The sequence below is a fragment of the Bos taurus genome, chromosome X, assembly GCF_002263795.3.
Source record: "Bos taurus isolate L1 Dominette 01449 registration number 42190680 breed Hereford chromosome X, ARS-UCD2.0, whole genome shotgun sequence".
NCBI classification, from domain to species: Eukaryota; Metazoa; Chordata; class Mammalia; order Artiodactyla; family Bovidae; genus Bos; species Bos taurus.
This window is the reverse complement of record NC_037357.1, coordinates 128,909,424-128,932,673: the sequence shown is the minus strand read 5'-3', so window position 1 is coordinate 128,932,673 and position 23,250 is coordinate 128,909,424. Positions and strand designations below refer to the sequence as shown.

The 23,250-nt window shown below is 38.8% G+C and overlaps 1 protein-coding gene across 2 annotated transcripts in view; it reads left to right on the top strand.

Moving 5' to 3' along the window:
* The window catches only part of GLRA2 (glycine receptor alpha 2), a 208,493-nt gene that overhangs the window by 46,966 nt on the left and 138,277 nt on the right, over positions 1-23,250 (top strand). For both annotated transcript variants that reach the window (XM_005228450.5, NM_001192914.1), the window contains exon 4: positions 5,429-5,652. In XM_005228450.5, coding sequence (XP_005228507.1) covers positions 5,429-5,652 — 224 coding nt within the window. The remainder of the gene's footprint in view (positions 1-5,428; positions 5,653-23,250) is intronic.

Sequence of the window (23,250 nt, the reverse complement as noted above, 5' to 3'; positions counted from 1 at the left end):
ATCCCACTAAATTACTGTTGTTACTTACTCCCTGCAAAGAACAGGCTCACACAGGGACTCATATTGCCTCTTACTCCTTTGGTATATTAGTGTTGAAGACATGCACTCATAGGACAATATATTTGTGTTATTCTAAGGAATATTTTTATGGATCATTGTGGTCATACACAGTATTTCAAAATATATACTTCTGTTCATTAAAAGTCACAGGGATCTGTTGATGGTCATTACTAGCTGACCCTGTGTTAAGAGTATTCAGTGGGACAATTATTTGTTGTTGTTTATGATTCCAAAAGACTCATTAGACCAGAAAGGGGTGTATGATGAGACAGGTTATAATTTAGTTTTGGTATGTAAGTTTACCATTTCCTTTTCTTTCTTTCCCCTTTTTCTTTAGCTAGTGATGGCAAGTTAATTTACTGGATGACGGGTGTATTTACAAGCCCCTCCTTCCTAACACAAAGGCATAGTTCGGGAATACTCATAGTGTCAGTAAAGGTCAAGAATATTTGCATGCCATCTGCATGCAGCTGTCCCCAAGGTTGGGCCATTAGAAAACGGAGAAGAGACAGTCTCCTCAAACCTTCCAAATAACTGCCTGGAAGGATGTGGGTGAACAGAATGTGGCTTGAACCTGTGAGTGCTGGAACATTCCCCATGCCAAAGCAGCAGGAAATAGATTGCAACAGCAGGGAGGGGGTAGAAAGAGCTGAAAGTGTACAAAATGTGTCTACTCAGAGAGTATCTCTAGAATATGATTCCAGCTCCCCAGAATCTTCCCCAAATTCCACATCTTCTGCTGGTTACTGCTGCAGGGTGAAGAGTTGTTTTATCTCCAACCTGAAATCATGTTCCCAAAGAACTGGATAAGATGTATGTAGATAGCCCCTTAGGAGATTGTATGGTTGCTGTAACTGCTGGAATGATGTTACAGGCTCCTTTTCATTCTACAGCTGCATATGCTAACTTACCAGGAATAGCAGGTACCTACATTCTTTATTTCTAACTTCTTAAGGGAGAACCAAGAATCAACCTAACATTTTGTTAATCTAAGATGCAAGGTGACCTGGTCTCTAAATTTAAAATGCAATGTTAAAACCTGAATTGATCATAAAGCAACTGCTCCTCCCATAATTTCAAATTCAAAGCTAACTTTCCATATTCAAAGCTAGCACAAACTTAAGATGATGAAAACATTACTGCAGGGTAGCTGGAAGTTAAAACCAAAATGCCATATAGGTCTATGAAAAATCCACAAAGCATATCTTTGCACTGGGATGACCCAGAGGGATGGTACGGGGAGGGAGGTGGGAGGTGGGTTCAAGATGGGGAACACGTGTACACCCGTGGTGGATTCATGTTGATGTATGGCAAAACCAATACAATATTGTAAAGTTATTAGCCTCCAATTAAAATAAATAAATTTAAATAAAAAAGAGAAAACTTTATGACATAATTGGACTGAAAAATATATACATATAAAATAAAGAGAGAAGTAGTGAAGTTCAGTATGAATGTGGATGAGATAGAGTTGCAATCCTCAAGTACAAACGCTAGACTAAATATAACAAAATAATTCAATTTAAGGAAACAATCTTTGTGGCATGGGCATAGAATTAGAAGGTACCAAAATAGTAAAACTTTAGAAATTCTAAATTTGATGTGAAGTAATAGTATGGAATATAGGTACCTGTATTACCTGTGCTAAGAATATATAAAGATTCTATGACTTAAACATAGCTTTTGAAAAATAAAAGATAAATGTATGCATTTACACACATACAGACATGCACACACACAAATAAATAAATAAATAAATAAATATATACACATACACACACACACATACACATACATTTTTAATTTAAATGTTTCCATTATCTAATCTAGTACCCAGGGAGTCAATCATAGAAAATCAAATTTTAATACAAGGAGATATGTCATTTACTTGAAGTAGAATCTGTCTCTGGAGAGACAAGGTAGTATAAAAGAAAGTTCAGTCTGCACTTAAGTATGTCTCTCAGTGTTTACTTCTCCTTTAATATTTCATTAAACCTAGAAGCAAAAATAAAGACAAAGAAAGGCTACAGAGCAATATAACTATCTTTGGTGGTTTGGAATATCTTGAGAGAAAAAACCTATCTGTAAATAAACAGAGGCAGTGCATGGATAAATCATGTGTCAAATTTGTACCCTATATTGAAAATGATAGTGTACTGAAAGAATTATACAGGCACAGCCCTGGAAGATCTTTTCTTTGGCTATCTACTTCTCTGTATCCTTGGGTGTTCTTTTCTATTCTTTAAAGTTTTAAGGGTTGCCATTTATTCTGGAATAATGTATCATCATCATGAACAAAATTAAGGAAAATTTTAATTCCTATACATTATAAAGAAAAAAATACTTCCAAAAGATCTAATAAAAGTCTTATTTTATATAATTCCTGTCACCATGGCATAAAATATATTTTCTCCTCTAACTTTTCCACTTATCCTTGCTTATGAACAGGCTAATTAATTTATTTTAAATTAACTCTTAGACATTAAGTGGTTCTATTGTGATAAGATAGATTCAGTGCTCTTTTTTATAGTTCTGATATTGGAAGAAAATTCAAAATAGAAAAGTAGGAAACACTGGAGAAGAAAACTTGTGGGAAAGACTTTTTTAAAAGATGTACATTAGCTGTGAAAATTTATATTGAGATTTTTTTAAAAAGGTCAATGTTTCATATTTTATGTCACTAATGTAATATTCTCTGAAATCTCTCAACATGCATATTTGAATCATTCTCAGGTTCAAAGGAGGACTATAGTGATGTTCTCCTGGTGATTTTGTTGCTGAATACTCACTCTCTGACTTTACATGGCCTCTCTCATTCTGTTTCCTTCCGGGGTAGGGGGTCTCCCTATGGCCTAAGAAATTTAACCCATTCATCTCTGTTATTTCCAGCTGTCATTACTTCCTATACTTAGAATTTTTCTACCTCCAGAATTGACTAAGAGATGACATCCTCTCTCTCCTACCTCCTGCTGAAACAATCTCATAAACCCTCACACAAAAATTTTTATTAAGGATAATTGGTTCCCACCCAAAGGAAAATAAAAGGGGTAGTTGTCACATAGTGGATACACTGCATTTTTTCCTTCAGGAAATCTTCAGAAAATATCACAGTTGGTCTATCTAGTACCTATTTATATGCAAATTGGATTATTTTATTTCCAACAGCCCCTGTTTTGGTTTTCCACAAATCACACATTTCCATTCTTTACTCACACAAAACTCCAAAGCTTCCAATAACTCCTGTTGCCAATGAAACACTGAAGTGGTCATCTATTTCCATTTACCATCCTCTGATTCCTTTCAGTTCAGTTCAGTCGCTCAGTCATGTCCGACTCTTTGCGACCCTATGAATCGCAGCATGCCAGTTTGGATAATTCCAAAAATGCAAAATATGTGATGGGGAGAACTTTTAAGATTTTGCCATTCTCTTGGTTCACTCTTGAAGGGAGGGGATAGCCAATGAGCAAATAGAATGGAAAAGAAGCTTCCCGGGGCCCACAACAGCACCCTCTTAGGGCTGGGAATTTGCTTCGCAGGTCTGGTATAAAGTAAAATGAAGTTTTTCAGTCGTGTTCGACTCTTTGCAACCCCATGGACTGTAGTCTGCCAGGTTCCTCTGTCCAATAATCCCAAATAAAAGTCAGCTGATAAAATTTTCCAAGTCAAAAAGTCCTTATGTTGTACAATAGAGAAACATACAGTCATTATTAAAAATATATTTCAGCTTTCCCTAAGAAGCTAGGCTTTGATGACTGATTTCCAGAAGTTAGTAACTATTTGATTATTAGCATTCTTTAAACCCACATGGGACACTCTTTCTAAGAACTGCCATTTCCAAAATACTCTACCAGCCTGATTGTCAAATGGCTGTATTACGGGGAGAAGTCATGAGAATTTGGAGAGTTTATTGATTAAGGAGAGGGAAATGGATTGACACTCTTTCATCCACCTTGATCTTTACAACCTAGTTGCGAGTTTTCTATTGGCTCTAAAGGGATTAACCGAAACAGACAATCCTGAGGTGGTCTCCATTGTAGATAGAAAAACCAACCATCCAAGTTTTGCCTATGCCTGAGTGGGTTCCCTGAATGTGGGACTTCTGAGGCTAAATTGGAAAAATTCTTAGGCAAACTAGGACATGTTGGTCACTGTTACAGAAAAGTAAGCAATGATCCAAAATCCAGATGCCAAAACACAGATGTGGAGACAAAGCAAATGAAGGTGGAAAAGGTAAAGAGAGTAAGATGGGATGAGTATATATCATCCCGAAAGCCCACAGGTGGCAGATGTGGACAAATGTGAGCTCTGAACCATAGTCCCGCTTAACTAGGGAATACTGTTGAAGCCTCTATTGGGTTTGCTCTGTCAAGCAAAGCAACAATTTCCATGAACCTAAAGACCTTTGAGTAAAAATCCTCTGAAGAGAAGTTACTGCCTCACGCTGATTCATTAGCACAGAAGAAAATTTCCAGGCCAAGTGGGAATGACATGGTGTACCTGAATTTCCACAGGGAGGAACACCTTTATCAAAAGGTACTCAGATTAGGAAAACATGAAAGAGATTTCTGTTTTGATGAAGCATCAAGTCGACTACCATATATACAACCCATTCAGAGAAATGATAAAATATTTAAGAGTTTCAAAAGTAAGTAGCTGTAAGGGAATTATCTTGTCAACATGAAACATCTTAATATTTATGTTGATGAATTTAAAAACTACTGCCCCATCATATCAGAGTTTTATAATAAGATTTCCACTACAAAATTACAGAGTGGCTTTTCTTCTGCCTAAAGCATCTGAGAAAGATTGAAAACAGAGATCATGTCATTTCTGATTTGGAAAATATATCCGTTTTATCTGATAATCTGCCATCAAAGACTGACTGCTGTACTTACCATTATCTTTTTCTACAGCTAAATCGGATGGTTGTTATTTGTTTAGTCGCTAAGTCGTGTCTGACTTTGCAACCCCATGGACTGTAGCCCACCAGGTTCCTCTGTCTGTGGGATTTCCCAGGCAAGAATACTGGAGTGGTTTGTCATTTCCTTCTCCAGGGGATCTTCCTGACCCAGGGATCAAACTCACATCTCCTGCATCGCAGGCAAATTCTTTCCACCCAGAATGATTAAATTAAGTAAGAATTCAACCAATTCAACTTGTTCCATTAGTGTTCTGGTTTGGTTGAGTCTTCTTTTTTTCTCCCCTCTGTTCCCACTCCTAATAGAATTGAGTGGTTTATTTTGACCAAGATATACACAGTCTGGTTTATTCAGATACCAATATGGCATGCATCAAATCAGGGAGAAGAGTGAGGGGAAAATATGTCAGAGTGGTTGATAGATAACTCTTATGCATGGCATTTCTGTAGGACTACCGAGTGAATATTTTTCTGAGACAACAGTGGAATGATTCACGGTTGGCATATAGCGAGTACCCTGATGATTCTCTGGACCTGGACCCATCGATGCTGGACTCCATTTGGAAACCAGATTTGTTCTTTGCCAATGAGAAGGGGGCCAACTTCCATGATGTTACCACTGACAACAAATTACTTCGCATTTCAAAAAATGGCAAAGTACTCTACAGTATCAGGTAAGCTTCCTTCAGCTACCCTTTGCTCCCTTCTCCATTCTTCTCCTGACTTAGAGCCACCTGACTCTGCAGGGCAAGATGGATATGAATATTATCCTTTGTGGTCTCTTGTTTATTATTTGAAATTAAAGTCATTGAGCATGCCAGTGGTTCTCATTGTCTCAGAACTGCAATCTTCCACAACCAAAATATATTTGGTAGGATGTTGGTTAGGTGGTGGTATCATATAAATGTCTGCACAAATATGTTTTTTGATTGATTCAATAAAGGAAGTGCAGGCCATTTAGTTCAATTACTACTGAGCAAAGCATACAAGTTTTTGTATGTTTCATTCAACATACATTTCATTTCAAATAATTATGCCATTCTATAGCATTTAACCACACACACACACACACAGATTCAATGGTTCAGTATGGTCACCGATGGCATACTTATGCTCAGTGAATGGAAAACTGGTTCTAATCCCAGCTCTACTTCTAATTAAACATCTGACCTTCATCTGTTAACTTTTCTTGGGCTTGAGTTTGGGACACAAAATTCCTCACATGCATTTTCACTTTTGTATTCAAATATAATCTTCTCCAGAATCTTTATCACCCTATGATCAAAATAATCTCTCTTTTCTGAACCCTAATAATAATTTTCTGTGACTCTATAAGGCTCTGACTTCTTCCTGCCCCATATTTTGGCTACTTCTATACACAAATATAGCATAAGAACACAGATTTTTGGAACCAGATAAATCTAGAATTAAATCCATGCTTTGCCACTTGCTAAGTTACATAAGCTATACCTTCAGTTACCTTAATTGGAAAATGGGAAAATCTGTATTTATCTGAGTATTCTTGTGAGAACAAATTATATACAGCAGAGGTCAGCAAATATTTTCTATAAGGGCAGATAGAAACTTTATTTAGTTTTGCAGGTCAGACTATCTCAACGCTGTCATAGCTACTCAACTCTGCCATTATAGCACAAAACAGTCATAGACAATACTCAAACAAATAGATGTGGCTGTGTTTCAATACAACTTTATTTATAAAAACAGATGATAGACTAGATTTAGCCCTTTGGCCATAGTTTGCCAACCCCTGATATACAGTATATACAAATACTTGCCACAGTTCTTGACACACATGGTATGTTCTCAATAAATGAAATGATGGCTTTTTATATTTTAAAATTAACATTCTTTCTAAATAATAAGTCCTTTAAAGTCAAGATATTTGGATTTTCCATCTTTTACACCCCCTCCCAAATGGCCAAGACTGTGTATTGTATAAGAGAGATATCAAATATATTGAATAAATATTGACATTTTAAAGATCACATTTTATATATTACATTATAGAATCTCCCTTTCTCTCTAATCTTACTACCAAAAAACAAAGTGGACAGCAAGTATCTCTGCAAATGATTTTCACAAGTTTGCAGACTCACCACTCACCACCACCAAAATTGTATTTCACAATTTTATATACAATTTAGTTCTGTACTGTACATTCCATTCTTAACCTAGTAATTTCGCAGCTTGCTGATAGTTGCAATATCTTTTGGAAGTAAAGAGGCTGCTCATTTGTAAAAAGTGGCAAAGTCACTGCTTTCACAAAGAATCAGGGAAACTTCCCCTACTTTATTTTTAAGGAATTTAACTTTATTTTTATAATTTTTTTTAAGGAAACAGAATATTCCACATAGTGATGCATTTGGTATAAGATGCAGTATTGGGCACAACTTAAGTTGATGTGACCTGATGAAATGGGACATACGTAGAGCATGGTGCTGGGAAGGAGAGTTATAAAAAGCAGCACAGAGTATCAGCTGCTCCAGCTAACCCTCTGGGCCTTGGGTGGCATTTGCTCTAGTAAATACCTGGCATCAGGCACTGCTGAAATAAAACTAGCTTTTTTCCCCCTTCTGTTCTATAAAGCCCTTGCATTCTAGAACCATGAAGAATATAATTTTCGTCAGACTAGATCCAAAGGCAATTCTTCTATCTCTGCTTCCCAGTAGGCTCTGAAATACCCCCCAACAATTGTTTTGGGTTGGGTGGAGTTTGTCCTGTGACAGACTAGTTTTGACCTTTCCCTCATGGTGGGTATTCTATGAAGTGAGGGGAAAGACCCTTGGTGTAAGAGAACTTAAGGAAACATAGCTTTAGGCAGATTTGAACTGCAGGAATCTAATTATTTGTCAGGAAGGGTTTTCAGTGAGCCAGACACCGTGCCGGGCCTAGAGATCCAGAGCTGAGAAAAATGTGGTCTCTGCCCTGGAAGGGCTCCAGCCGAACGAGGCAGGCACATATCAGATAATTTAAGTAGCAGGAATAAACAGGAACAAGGGAAAAAAAAGTGGCTCTAACTCTGCAAACAAATTCTGTGACTCAAATATTGTTAGAATTTGGGGGTTGGCACCTACACTCCTGCTTATTTGAGTCACCTGGCCCATCTTAACTAGAGGGTAAGGAGGAATTAGTGCTAATACACGCCCAGCTACAGGTCCAACTCAAGTTTAAAGATCAGTTTCTGATGTCTAAAAGGTGTGGAAAGTCCTTGCTGACATTCCATGAGGAAAGACTTTCTCTTAACTCTCAGGTTTACAATGCAAATACCCGCAGGAGAGGGAACATGTTGTCCTCAATTCATACTAAACTATAAAGAACTGACACAAAATTTTCTTTCAGATAGTAGGTTTAATGTCTGTGAAGAATAGTGGAACAAGCATGTTGGATGCCTGAGAGGAAAAATCAGATAGGATGAAGAGAGTTAAGAAAGATACAAGGAAGGGATACAACAGAAGCACCAAAGATAAACTCATGAATTGCCTCCATCTGACACATTCTAATAATTACTTCAACACTGGTCCACATTAAAAAAAAATGATGTCCTATGGGTATGCTTCGTATTTGAATTTTCCTGAAACCTGAAGCATATGGATAGAAGTGCTGCATCCAGGAAAAATTCTACACTTTCTTAATTTTGTAGGAGCAGAATTAACTCTGCATGGAGACCAAAGCCCAAGGCTTTGACGGCCAAACAAAACACAATGAGAACTATGCAGCCACTGACTTTATAACAAGCAAGATCACACTTCCCACAATGTAATCTATCTTGTTAGTCTGAAGACCAAAGTTTAAAAAAGGGAGTAACAGTAGACCAGAAATCCATAAGTGTCCTGCAGATTCAAATACCTGGAGTATCTGAGTAAAATTTAAGCAAATACACAGTGATGCAGGACATAGTCTCTGTTGGCAAAAAAGTGTCAAATTTGTTCCTGTCTACTTAACCTCTGATTTCTATTTTTTAATTATTCACTTCCCTGACATGTTTGATCTTACCCTGTTTTGAAGCTTTTTTGTTGACCCACCCCATTAAGTACTGACCATTCTTGACCAAAGTGTAAACAAGGACACACATCTTGCTTTGTACAGTCTCTTCAGAGACACTCAAATTCTAAATTTATATTACTTAAAAGGCCAAAATCCATAGTGAAAGAAAGAAGTGAGCCTTGAGTATCATACATATTATTGCTCAAATAATATTTACTGAATCAAGTATAGTAAATTGTAGTAGACGTTAGGACATCATAGCATATGGTGTACATTATGAAAGAAAAAAGGAGAGGGTGAGCATTTTTAAAGAGAAGCAACTGGTCTCAAATGTCCACAATGTCTTTGCTAATATCTGTTTTCTTCCCTTCCTTCTCATTGCTCCTGAGAATTTTCTGCCAGAATGCTGACTTTTATAGATGCATAGGATTTTTTTTTTTGAAGGTATTACCTTGCAAAATATCCTTATTTTACTGATAAGGAAGTGACTTCTTTCAAAAGTTAAATGAGTTAAAATAATGGAGCCCATAAATAGGAAAGCTCAGACCAACAATCAAAGCTCTTGACATATGTTTCAGAGCTAACATCTCCTACCTCACATTAATTCTTCATTTACTCCAATTCCATTTAAAGACACAAACAAATACAATTCAAAAGACATATGGTTTTGGAACCAGTCTTTTGGGGACTCAATTTTCAATGGACTATTAGAGGAAGGAGGTAAGATTTAAGATGTGGATATAAAGTATCTTTGAATTTCACAAATGACCAAAAAGACTGTTTAAATTCAAGATGCCACAGTTTCGATTTTGTGTTTGTGCTCACTTGTGTTCGATTCTCTGCGATCCCGTGGACTGTAGCCCGCCAGGCTCCTCTGTCCATGGGATTTACAGGCAAGAATACTGGAATGGGTTGCCATTTTCCACTCCAGGGGATCTTCCCTACTGAGGATTGAGTCTGAGTCTCTTGTGTCTCCTATATTGGCAGGTGGATTCTTTACCACTGAGCCACCTGGGAAGCCTTTCAAATAGGAAGCTCATTTGATAGTTTTATGTAGCATGTATAGTTTATATAGCTTGCCTGGAGAATTCCATGGACAGAGGAGCCTGGTGGGCTACAGTCCATGGGGTTGCAAAGAGTCAGACATGACTTAGTGACTAAATGACAACACAAAACAAAGTTATTAAGTAAACTCCTTACCTTCAGGCAACTTGTTGAGAACTTATTCTATTTTTAAAGACCATCAAAGAAGCAGATTTTATATAAGTTACTCTAATATTGTACATAAATTATTACTTTTAAATGTATTTATTAGTTTTTGGCTGTGCTGGGTCTTTGTGGCAGTGCACAGGCATTTTCTAGCTGCTTGCCACGGGCTCTAGAGCACATGGGCTCAGCAGTTTGGACTGTGGTCTTCTCTAGTGGTGGTGCGTGGACTTAGTTGTACCATGGCATGTGGGATCTTTGTTCCCCAAGCAGGGATCGTACTCATGCCCCTTGTATCGGAAGGCAGATTCTTAACCACTGGACCACCAGGGAAGCCTCCAGAACTTCTTCCTTCTATACCTTAAATCATATTTGCTACAACTTAAATTAGTCTCATTTTCCTACATTTGTTAACATGATAAACAAATGGTTACCATTTTTATAAGAATGGAGGGATTCCATCACTGATTTTGCTTTCATAAATTTTCATCCCCCCAGAGTTAGTGGACATATGTTTGGTCACCAATATTATGTTGCTGGTTTAATTTTACAGTGTGTAAAATCAGCACCAAGAAGTTCTTCATGTTGCAGTTTTCAGTTTGCTGCACAGTTTGAGGCCCCTACTCTGAATTTTGTGATATTGACTGCTATCTTGGTTCCTTCTAATATTATAGTCAACGAGGCTTTTAGAGTCAAATACCCTTGAGCTAGGGTCTCTGGCCTCAGAACTGTGTGACCTAGGTAAAATTTGTTCTCCCTCTGAACCTCTATTTCCTCAGCTTTGGAAAAGAGATGATTTGCTTAAAAGCTTTAGTGGAATACGCTATATGCATCAGTTCAGTTCAGTTCAGTCGCTCAGTCGTGTCCGACTTTTTGCAACCCCATGAATCACAGCACGCCAGGCCTCCCTGTCCATCACCAACTCCCAGAGTTCACTCAGACTCACGTCCATCGAGTCAGTGATGCCATCCAGCCATCTCATCCTCTGTTGTCCCCTTCTCCTCCTGCCCCCAATCCCTCCAAGATAGTCAAAAATGGCATTGCCCTCTGCTCTGGGGCCCTTGGTATTTTCTTGTAATTTCATGATTGTGCTTTCTGTCCCAGTCTGTAAGTCAAAGAGTAAACTGACCAGAATAGAGCCCCATGATTTCTGGACATGACTGTTTGCCTTCACTGTCTTCTTATTTGACTGATCAGGTAGCTGGGGGGGTCCTATGCTGTCTGCCAACTGCATAGAGTTCTCCAAACAATACATAGTTCTGCGATTCTTCCTCCATAACAGTATTCCATGTCACTCTCGTCATCAACTTAATCTGACCTGAAACTTACTCCTTTATGGTGTTAGAGGTGATTTCCTTGTTAATTTCTTTTGATTCGATTCATAAATCCAGGCATCGAGGATTCAGTGTCCCACCATCCCAGTAGTATCTGAGTTGCCATAGAGAACTCTTGGGGACTGACATGCCTTCTCTCTCTCTAATGATAGATTACAGGCAGCAATGAGAGTAGTTGAAGTGTAGATTTCTAGACAAGTATCCAACTGTGCTCGCCAAATAATCCTGTCTAATGACCTGTCTTTATCCACACACATAAAAGGTCAGCTTTTCTAACATCATCTCCTACTCTTGACTCATCCCTATGGCCTGATACAAGAACTTCAAAGATTCTAACTTCAGTTATAGAATGATTGTTATAGCAGAGGGAAAAAAAGAGCATGCTTTATTTAGATGTCAGAGCTGAAAATGGAGTGCACAGTGAACTAAGACCTGCCTAAATGTTACCAATGGTGATGCTTTGATTATCTTACTCTCAATTTTGATGAGACACATAAGCCCATATTTTCTATTAGAAGGCAGCTATGCAAAGCTGTGATTTCTTCTCTCTGTGCATATTTGGACCATGTTTATCTTTATATCCTATAATCCAGGCAAAATTACATTCTCATTTTCCAACTCTGTGTCCAAATCCTCATTAGTTTTGTGACTTGACTTAATGCAGTAATTTATGACTGTAACATAAGTGCCCACATCGGAATTAAGCAGTGAGGCTTCAGAGAAATGCTGGAAAATGCCATGGAAACCACGATTCCTTTCTTCCTAGAGGCAAGCAAGGTTAGGAGGCTGGGAGGCGCTGGCATGCATATGCGCTGGCGGCTTCAGCAGGAAACTGAGCTAAGTGGCGCAGAGGGGGTGCTTTTGGAGAGTGGGCCTCAAAAGAGGTGCTGCTGCTGCTAAGTCGCTTCAGTCATGTCTGCTCTGTGCGACCCCATAGACGGCAGCCCACCAGGCTCCGCCGTCCCTGGGATTCTCAAGGCAAGAACACTGGAGTGGGTTGCCATTTCCTGCTCCAATGCGTGAAAGTGAAAGTGAAACCGCTCAGTTGTGTCTGACTCTTAGTGACCCCATGGACTGCAGCCTACCAGGCTCCTCCGTCCATGGGATTTTCCAGGCAAGAGTACTGGAGTGGCAGCTGAGGGTAAAAGCATTAAAGTCTAGAAAGCATGTTCTGTACATGACAGATTCTCCTATAGCACAAGAAACTGCACTCCTGATTGCATTCAGAAATACACATACACTTAAGGGCATAATATTGGTTCAAACACAACAGAGTAAGGATCTTACCCTTGTTTGAAGGAAAAGAGGAATTATGCAATGAAATACAAGGCAGGCGGCATGACCACATGTCCTTGACTGTTGACCTGACTGGACTAGCAATAGCAACTGGTAGGGTATTCTCTTTTTGGAGGTAACTTTCCACTGCATTAATATTCATTAGAGTTTGCTCTGAAGGTGATGGAGCACCTTCAGAACAGAATACCAAGAAGGTAGCTTAGGGCACAGGAGCACCACACTTCCTTCCATCATTTACTGTATCCTCTAGGCTCAAAGACTAGCCTCTCTAAGCCCATCAGTTTATCATTCTGAGTCTCACTTTCCTTACTATAAAATGAGATTGAACCAGGAGATTAGATGAAGTCTGAGGCTCTGTCCTAAGTCTATAATAATTTTCAAAATGATCTCCTCTTTCCTAAACCACAAGATTCCTTTGGGATGAGGAAAAATGAGTGGGTTCTTCATGTTCCTTAGGGCTTGGGAGACAGAATTAGGAGATTCTGAATTGTGAGGCCTATCTCAAACTACTTTTGGATCTTTGAACCTTTTTCTCCCAAACTGAGTATCTAACTTCTGAGGAGAGGAACCTGACTTTGGAGTTGGGTAGGGAAGGTTGGACTACTTGCTGTTTAAGAGGCAGCCTTATATTCAACATATAGTTTGCACAGAGACTAATACTTAATTCTAAGCTCCCTACTGAGAAATTTCCCAGTCGCAAATTAGATCATGCATACTCTCTGATTCAACCAGCAGGAGTATCCAAGAGATATTATTTTAGAATGTGTTCATGAATTATGGGTTTATATACTTTTAGACAATTATACAAAGATGGTTGACTGAGATAATTATTATCTGGATAAATAGACTGAAGGAAATCACCTAGTAGATTTGAACCAGTAGAGTTCAAGGGCTAGTATGCCATTATTCATCACCTGAATTTTCTTATGACAGGAAACCAAAGGAAATTCAGAGGTCCTGGTGAGCCTGCTCAACTTCTGTTGATGTAGGCTTCTGCCTGGTCCATAGTGCTCCTTTTCAAAGGCTTCCTGGATGGCATTAATCCCAAAATAAACACACATAATATCACCATGATGCTCATGAGACACACAAATTACTTTAGTGCATTCTCATAGTACATAACCCAAAGGAAGGACATTCCCATTTTAAAATGGGAAAATATTGTCCAGCCACAAAAGTCAGCAGGCCCCTATGTTAGCTGCTTGTTAAGAGTCAACTAAGGAACTGTACTTGGTTCCAAAGTGTTATCTAATCAAGAATGGACTATCCTTCCATCTGACCAATACTTCATTCTCTCTCCAACCTTAGCCGTGGAGAAACAGTGGCCAACAACTTTCCATCAGTTACTACAACTGAAGTTGTAATGCAGAAAAATGCTAGCAAAGTAACACAATTTTGCTCTCAGCTGTCAGCAGATAAAAGTTACTTTGGTTTTCTTAAAATCACATTGGCAGTTCTTTTTATTTTTTGCCAAAAGTAAAATAATCCCAAATAAAACAGTAAGAGAATTGCTATACAATGCTATTCCCTCTTTTTTCAACTCAGCATCACCATTAAATAGCTGTGAACTCAGACAACAGAGTAACCATGGACAAGTTAGTTCTCATTAATTTAATGTGCAGGTTAATAGCATTTTATCTTCATGAATATTTGGTGTATAAATAAATAGTAGCTGTTAAATGACTGAAATTTAAAACGTAACTAAAATGTGGGCAGAATTGGTTATTTGAATCTTTGATCATCTGAGCTCTTCTTTCTGATGGTGTTCATTATAGCCCTCTCCTATTCAACACCTTGATAACATTTTCGTTCGGGAAGCATCAAAGCATTTGGAAAAGTTTTAGCTGCAGATTTATCTGTTGCTCTCCAAGTTGAATCCAATCCATATTTGGGCTTAATTAACATGGGCCCACCATATGTGTGCACATTTTCTGAAGGGACAAGGCACAGATGGGAGCAGATATTGTATTTTTGTCCTTCCCAGCTAGTATTGCTGAATGTATATGGGTATTTTCTGTGATGCCTTTATGTTTGGTAAACATAGACCTTCCTCGTCAGCCACTGGTATTTTAGTCAGGGGAGAGGAGTAGAACAGCTGATGAACCAGCACTGTTGCCACTGACTCCCTGCAAAGCCCAAGGTCAGCATGGAGAAACAGGTCTTAGGCTTATTTGGAATTAACTAAAAGGATAGACTCTAATAGCAAAGCTTACTACCAACCTTGGGTTTAGTTTCAATCTTAGATAAAATTGAAGAAATGATTTCTCACCAGTGTCCTGCTGCTGCTGCTGCGTTGCTTCAGTCATGTCTAACTCTGTGTGATCCCAGAGACAGCAGCCCACCAGGCTCCCCCGTCCCTGGGATTCTCCAGGCAAGAACACTGGAGGAGGTTGCCATTCCCTTCTCCAGTGCATGAAAGTGAAAAGTGAAAGTGAAGTCACTCAGTCATGTCTGACTCTTAGCGACCCCATGGACTGCAGCCTACCAGGCTCCTCCATCCATGGGATTTTCCAGGCAAGAGTACTGGAGTGGGGTGCCATTGCCTTCTCCACACCAGTGTCCTAGCCACATGATTTTGAGCCCTGTTATCCATCTAGCTTCATCCCTCCATTTGATACTCTCAGTATCAAAGTCTGCTCTTGGGGATACTGGTAAGGAACCTGAGAATCTATCAACTCACATACACAAAGGAGGAAATGACTAACAGTACTTGAAATACTACTCTCTCCCTAGATTTTCATCTTAGTAGTCAGGGAAGCCTTTAGCTAAATGTCTATTATCCCATTATGAAAGTGTTAGTAGCTCCGTCACGTCTGACTCTTTGCAACCCCATGGACTGGAGCCCACCAGGCTCCTCGGTCCATGGGATTCTCCAGGCAAGAATACTGGAGTGGGTTGCCATTCCCTTCTCCAGCAGATCTTCCCAACCCAGGGATAAGAGTTGGGAGGAGTTTGATCAGGAGCACGCACTGGAATCTTTCCAGAATCCTAATAATTTCCACACCATGACTTTTCAACCTTTACTTATATAAACAGTCTTACCAGGCAATGCCACATCTGCACCTGCCCGTGGATCAGGGGAACGGCTTAGGGCTGGAATGAGCAAGACCGTCTTTATGCTTTACATGATGTGCAAGGTCAAAGCAGCCATTTAATTACAGAGCTTTCAGAAGATGAGCTTAAAAACTTCATGCCTTACCTGCTTAGCCAAACTTGGACTGATTTACTTTTGTTCTCTGTGGACAAGGATCCTTTTGTGGGCACCTTGAGTTTTAACTCAAGATCGTCAAATATTTATTGTAAGTCATACTTCCCTGACAGACCCAAAGGGCCCTCTAAGGATCTAGATCTGTAAGGTAGGTTATCCACTCTACCCAACCAGTGTAATAAAAGGGAGTAATGAAAAGCCTTTTACTTGATTGAGTTCAGCTATGTCTGATTTACATAACCTGGAACATTCTTTAAATGAGAATTTGAAAACAACTTTAAAAAGATGAATAATAAATGCACAACTATTGGAATAGACTCCATAAAAAGAATGCATATATGTATACATATACACACACATATATATTAATATGTTAGTGATATTAAACTATGATCCCTTCCAAGAAACTGTTATTTCAGGTGTCTGATAAGCATGATGCCCAATAAATGCTTGCCAAAAATTGCTGAATGGATATACTAGATTATACCCCAGATGGAGTTCTGTTTAACAGGAATCCCTCCTGACTAAAGACATGGAGCTGGTCTCCCTCCATGCTCTGTCTTCATCCCTGACCAGTACCAGGGGTTTTTATAAATCTTTAGTTGGGGATCATCCAGTGAATGTTGCAGCCACCACCCCAACTCTCTTTAAAATTTCTCAATGGCTCTCGGGGATATTAGATTTTCTAGTCAGAGACCAGAGACAGTACTCTGACACACTGCTACTGCCCTGAGTAGAGTTCCACTGCCTACTTTTGCACACTTGTGTGTGCTAACAAGCATCTGCTTTGGGTTCTTCTCTGCTGCACCTTCCACTCTTCTTAGCAACTACCCCAGTTTTTTCTAGTCACACCTACCATATTCTTGGTTGCCAATGAATTGACCTTGTGTGTTCTGCCTTGACCTTAGCAACTTGCCTCTCCCTGGTGACTGAGGTTCATGACTAACCTCCCTCACTGTCTCACTACCCCTGATCCAGTCACTTAGAAGTCTTCTTGAGCCTAATTGTCCAGATAAGGTTTTTAGTAGAAAGTCTTATTTTCCAAAGAGAGTGCTAATGCCACTGAAAAAAACAGACCTCTTTCTCAATCCCTGCCTATTTCTCTTTCAAAATGTTCTCCTCTTATTCCATTACACGGACAGTAACTAAAGTCCTCCTTGGGACATGCTGAAGTAGGGCTTCTTAAAATGTGCTCCACAAGATCAGCCCAGCATTAACTGAGTTTCTCAGGAGGGCCTGAGAATCTGCATTCCTACCAAGCCCCTCAGATGATACCTACATCGACCAGAGTTTGAAACCCATTGTGCTAAAGAAGACCCTGACCAGCCAACTAGCCTAATGGTATCTTTTAATCCAATGGCCACTCTAACTCCTTTCCTCCATCTCCCCATATGTGTGGGTTGTATAAATGATGCATGTCTAACTTGACTTCTAACTTGCTCCAGGCTAATTTCACTTAAGAAGGACACTCTTGTTTAATACATGATGCATCCTGTCAGATCTCTCTGGCATTAGAATGTCACATGATTCAGAAATTTCCAAGTATACCTGAGAGGAAAGAGTCAACAGACCTATATGACCTACACTGTACAGTAAAGCTGTCCTTAACATTTTAGGAGAAAGAGTGAATAGTGTTCTAGGATGTGGTATGACAAAGCCCTACAGGGACAACAAATATAAACCCAGATTGCCAGAAAGTTCTAATTTTAAGAAGCATTATTATTTAAAATTAAGGCTTTCATCACATTCAAGAGTGGAAATTCACCTATAAGAGGAAATTTTTATGCTGATCACCTTCACTTGCAGTTTAGAATCATAGAAATTTTGAGTAGGATGGAGTTTTGGGTAAGGAATGAGGCTCAGAGATATAGTTAGGGTCAAACTGCTCTTTCTCTATAAGCCTGGTCCACCACCCAGGCCCCTGGATCCCCAGTCAATGATGCTTCTACTCTAGGAGGTGGCCAGGGGAGGCTAGAGGAGTTTTTAAAAGGAAAAGTCATGGGAAGCCTGGATAACTGCAGAAAATATGAAGACAACCAAGGTGTCTACAATCTATTCTTCTAGCTTTAAAGACAAAAGAAGATGATAAACTAGCAACAGATTCTAAGAAGGAACATTGTAGAGTAGAAAATAATAAACAAACTTTGACATCAATTAAAGTTGGGTTCAAATCTAACTTTGGTTGCTCACTGTTTTTGTGACTTTGGGGAAATGGTGTAACCTCTCTGAGCTCCAATGTGCTTATCTCAAAAACAGAGAATTCTCTCTGCCTCCTGGGATAGTACTCCACGACTGCAAAATAATGAGAGCACTCGAGCTACAGCAGGTGCTCACAGAATGATTATCAATACTATGGAAATCACTTGAAGTTTTCTTTTTCCTTATTAAGCATTTTAATCCTAAAAGAACATAGGTTCTATACCCTCTGCTATTTCCATGTACCACTGAAGGTTTGCAATATGCTGCACAGAGTGTGCTACGCATGGTCCCTGAGAGAGGAATGGCAGGAATATACCCGAGACTCTTGCTTTTCCTAAAACACAAAAGCATCCCTTTACCCTTCCTGTCCAAACAAGACAGACTACTATATCAGAATTTACTCTCTGTGAATGTTGGAAATCTTTTCTTTAGGCAAGAAGATCCCTCATGACAATTTGTAATTCCATCTGAAAATTTGTTTTCTCTTCAAATGGCTTTTTCTTCCCTCAAGAATCTTTTACTGGGAATGGTCTTCCACTTACATGGAATTCCTTATGAATGATGAGTAGTTGCTTTACAAGTCAAGAAACCTTCTGTCCAACATGAAATTATAAAGTGATTAATACGCATGCTTCTAGCAATATGAGAACAGTCCTGGCCATGGACCCAGCTACCTGATCAAGGCTAGAGGACAGGTGGACATGGCTTTCTGGCTTTCTTTCCATTTGGTTTGCCTTATTTCTAGTTCCCACTAGAAATGCTAGCAACTTACAGAGAGGGGCCAGGCAAGCTTTCTGGCTTCCTTTGCCAGTCTTGGAATTTGGCAACACCCCATGGGCTCTGGAGTGTTTTTATACGTATAATTATAATTACACATATGTACAATTATAACAATTACATATAATTATGATTTTACACTGTATAATTACGATTATACAGTGGAAGTGACAAATAGATTCAAGGGATTAGATCTGATAGACAGAGTGCCTGAAGAACTATGAACAGAGGTTTGTGACATTGTACAGGAGGGAGTGATCAAAACCATAACCAAGAAAAAGAAATGCAAACAGGCAAAAGGGCTGTCTGAGGAGGCCTTACAAATAGCTGTGAAAGGAAGAGAAGTGAAAGGCAAAGGAGAAAAGGAAACATATACCCATCTGAATGCTGAGTTCCAAAGAATAGCAGGAGAGATAAGAAAGCCTTCCTAAGGGATCAATGTAAAGAAATAGAGGAAAACAATAGAATGGGAAAGACTAGAGATCTCTTCAAGGAAATTAGAGATACCAAGGGAACATTTCATGAAAAGATGGGCACAATGAAGGACAGAAATTGTGTGGACCTAACAGAAGCAGAAAATATTAAGAGGTGGCAAGAATACACAGAAGAACTATACAAAAGAGATCTTAAAGACCCAGATAACCATGATGGTGTGATCACTCACCTAGAGCCAGACATCATGGAATGCAAAGTCAAGTGGGCCTTAGTAAGCATCACAATGAACAAAGCTAGTGGAGGTGATGGAATTCCAGCTGAGCAATTGCAAATCCTAAAAGATGATACTGTTAAAGTGCTGCACTCAATATGCTAGCAAATTTGGAAAACTCAGCAGTGGCCACAGGACTGGAACAGGTCAGTTTTCATTCCAATCCCAAAGAAAGGCATGCCAAAGAATGTTCAAACCACCACACAATTGCACTCATCTCACACGCTAGTAAAGCAATGCTCAAAATTCTCCAAGCTAGGCTTCAACAGTAAGTGAACCAAGAACTCCCAGATGTTCAAGCTGGATTTAGAAAAGGCAGAGGAACCAGAGATCAAATTGCCAACATCTGTTGGATCATACAAAAAGCAAGAGAATTCCAGAAAAAAAAAATCTACTTCTGCTTCATTGACTATGCTAAAGCCTTTGACTTTACAAAGTCAAAGTTTGTTGACTTCACAACAAACTATGGAAAGTTCTTCAACAGATAGGAATACCAGACCGCCTTACCTGCCTCCTGAGAGGCAGAAGGGGACGACAGAGGATGAGATGGTTGGATGGCATCACCGACTCAATGGATATGAGTTCAGCAAGCTCCAAGAGATGGTGAAGGACAGGGAAGCCTGACTTGCTGCAGTCCATGGGGTGGCAAAGAGTCAGACATGACTGAGCGACTGAATGACATGGGCTCTGATGATCCTCCTCTTCTAAATCCTTTGTGTTTTTCCATTTCTGCTGAATAAAAGCCTTACATTCTCCCACAGAGCTTGAGGATGCTGATTCATTCGTTCAACAAATGTTTATTGACTACCTACTCTGTTCAAGGCATTATTTTAGATGGTAAAAAGGAAAACTTGTAGCCTTTGTGGTTATTGCATAAGGGAAGAACCTTGCATAGGAGAGAAATAAGTAAATTTAAAAATTCATTTGATTTAAAAAACTGTAATATTAACGTGGTTTACAATGTCTGCATCTATCAGGCATTTAAACTTTAAGTAAGATATAAACCTAAGCTGGTATGATGAGCAAGGTAAACTAAATAGGAAAGTAGTAAGGAATGGAATGGGGGAAGCTGATTTCCTGTGCTTTGTCTTATCCTTTTGCTTTTAAAATAGAAATGTTCGCTCAGCCTTCTCACTCTGTATAAAGAAGCAGGGTCTCTATAAGGGAACTTTATTCTTTCTCTTGGGCAAACAGGAGCATGGGTGCTCTGAATACCTGCATGTCTTCACAATAACAGAGGGGGACATGTGATAATGCTTCAGTAAATGAGTTCTTTAAGAAAAATCAAATGGGTTGGGAAGATCCGCTGGAGAAGGGATAGGCTACCCACTCCAGTATTCTTGGGTTTCCCTGATGGCTCAGCTGTAAAAGAATCTGCCTGCAATGTGAGAGACCTGGGTTTGATCCCTGGGTTGGGAAGATCCCCTGGAGAAGGGAATGGCTACCCATTCCAGTATTCTGGCCTGGAGAATTCCATGGACTGCATATTCCATGAGGTTGCAAAGAGTCAGACACGACTGAGTGACTTTCACTTTTACCTAAAAAAGATGGAGAGCCAGAGTAAGGGAGATAAAAGATTGGTCACATTTTGGTATATGTTGTATGTGTCAGTCTTATCTGGTGCAATTTCTACATCTCTTGGGCTTCCCTGATAGCTCAGTGGGTAAATAATCTGCCTGCAATGCAGGAGACCCTGGTTCTATTCCTGGGTTGGGAAGATCCCCTGGAGAAGGGATAGGCTACCCACTCCAGTATTCTTGGGCTTCCCTTGTAGCTCAGCTGGTAAAGAATCCACCTGAAATGTGGGATACCTAGGTTCAATACCTAAGTTGGGAAGATCCACTGGAGAAGGGAAAGGTTACCCACTCCAGTATTCTGGCCTGGAGAATTCCATGGATGGTATAGTCCATGGGGTCGCAAATAGTTGGACATGACTGAGTGATTTTCACTTCACTCTGTATCTCTGTACAAAATAATATCAAGCTCACTTTTCTCCCAAGCCCATGTTTTTAAATTTAAAGATAGCTTTTAAAAATCAGTAGTGGTTACTTTGGAAGGTTCTTGACAGAAGAGAGCGCAAGGGAGTATTCTGCAGTGATGGGAATATTCTAAGTTTGGATCTTGGTGCTTGTTAAACAGGTGGGTATAGATGTAAAAAAGGTATCATGCTGTAACTTACGATTTGTGTATTTTTACTGTGTGTAACATATACTTCAGTGAAAAAGGAAAAAAATCTAAGTAAAACGCAAGTCTGTTTTAGGCCTGCAGATGTGTGGTAAACTAGACATCATAAATTATAGGCTCTGTGGTCCATGAAAGAACTGATTAGATCTTTCCAATTGCTTCCCATTTGCTCAGATGATGACATGATTTAGTAATGTGGGGAGCTGTTAACTTGCCTCCTTGTTATTGACACCCATTGGGTTCCCATACAAAACCTATCTAGAAAGGGAAATAGGAAAACAAGCAAGGAAGGAGGTAAACACACACGCAGTTCTCCGCTGAGACTGAGATTCAGAGAGTTTCATGCTCTTCGGGAATTTCACTCAGCGGGGCTTTTCCATGGTGTTAATAGTTTTGACCCCAAGAACTCTGTAGGATTGTTACATCTGCCACAAAGCCAGAAATATCATGTTTGAAACTTTTTTCCTTAAATGAATGTGAAAAGTTCATAAAAGAATCCAATTAAGCAAACCTATGATTAAGAATATTAAAACCAGGTCACTTCCAATAGCAAACAAAATACCACTGAATTCCTTGTTGCATGTTTTAAAACTATTCATTTCTGCTATTATTAGTTTTTAATTTCTCAAAAGTAAACTTTTCAAAATCATAATGAAATCTCCAGGTTTTCTGGTTTTGATTCAATTAAACTATGCACATGTCCTCTGATTATTTTTATATGATGGACATATTTTTGTTTGATGAAAATATTTCCTCTGTAAAAAATGAAAAAAATAGATTCTTACTCTGTTAATAACAATTTTAAACTCACAGATCTTTTTGAAATTCCCCTCCCTTAATAAAGTGTCAATTTTTTTAAAATTTCTGATTACTAGAAATTTTCATTTTGATTCTTTTACTCTTCCTTTTGTTAAAGAGTTCATGGCATTGATCTCAATAAAATAAAACCTCAAAAAAACAAAGTCTTTATGCTAGGAAGAAATTTAAATATATTTAACTATATTTATATTGATATCTGTAAATGAACTCTACAACTGACAAAAATCATTTTTCTTGTCTAAAATGTTATTTTAACTTGGATATTTAGAACTCAAAACTATTGCTTTTCCTTTAGAAACGTGGTATTTGTGTTCTCAGAATAGCTCACAGAGGTAGGTTATTTATCTAGCAATGAAGGTGAAATACTGTATGTTTGTGGAAAAAATTTTAACAATAATAATATAATTATAGTAATAGCAAAACATTACTGAATACAACATAATTTAATAATTTCACCTTTCAGCTATTGTTTGAAGAAAGGCATGCTTAATAACATAAAATTGATCATCTTCAAATAGCCTATACTTGTCAATATAAA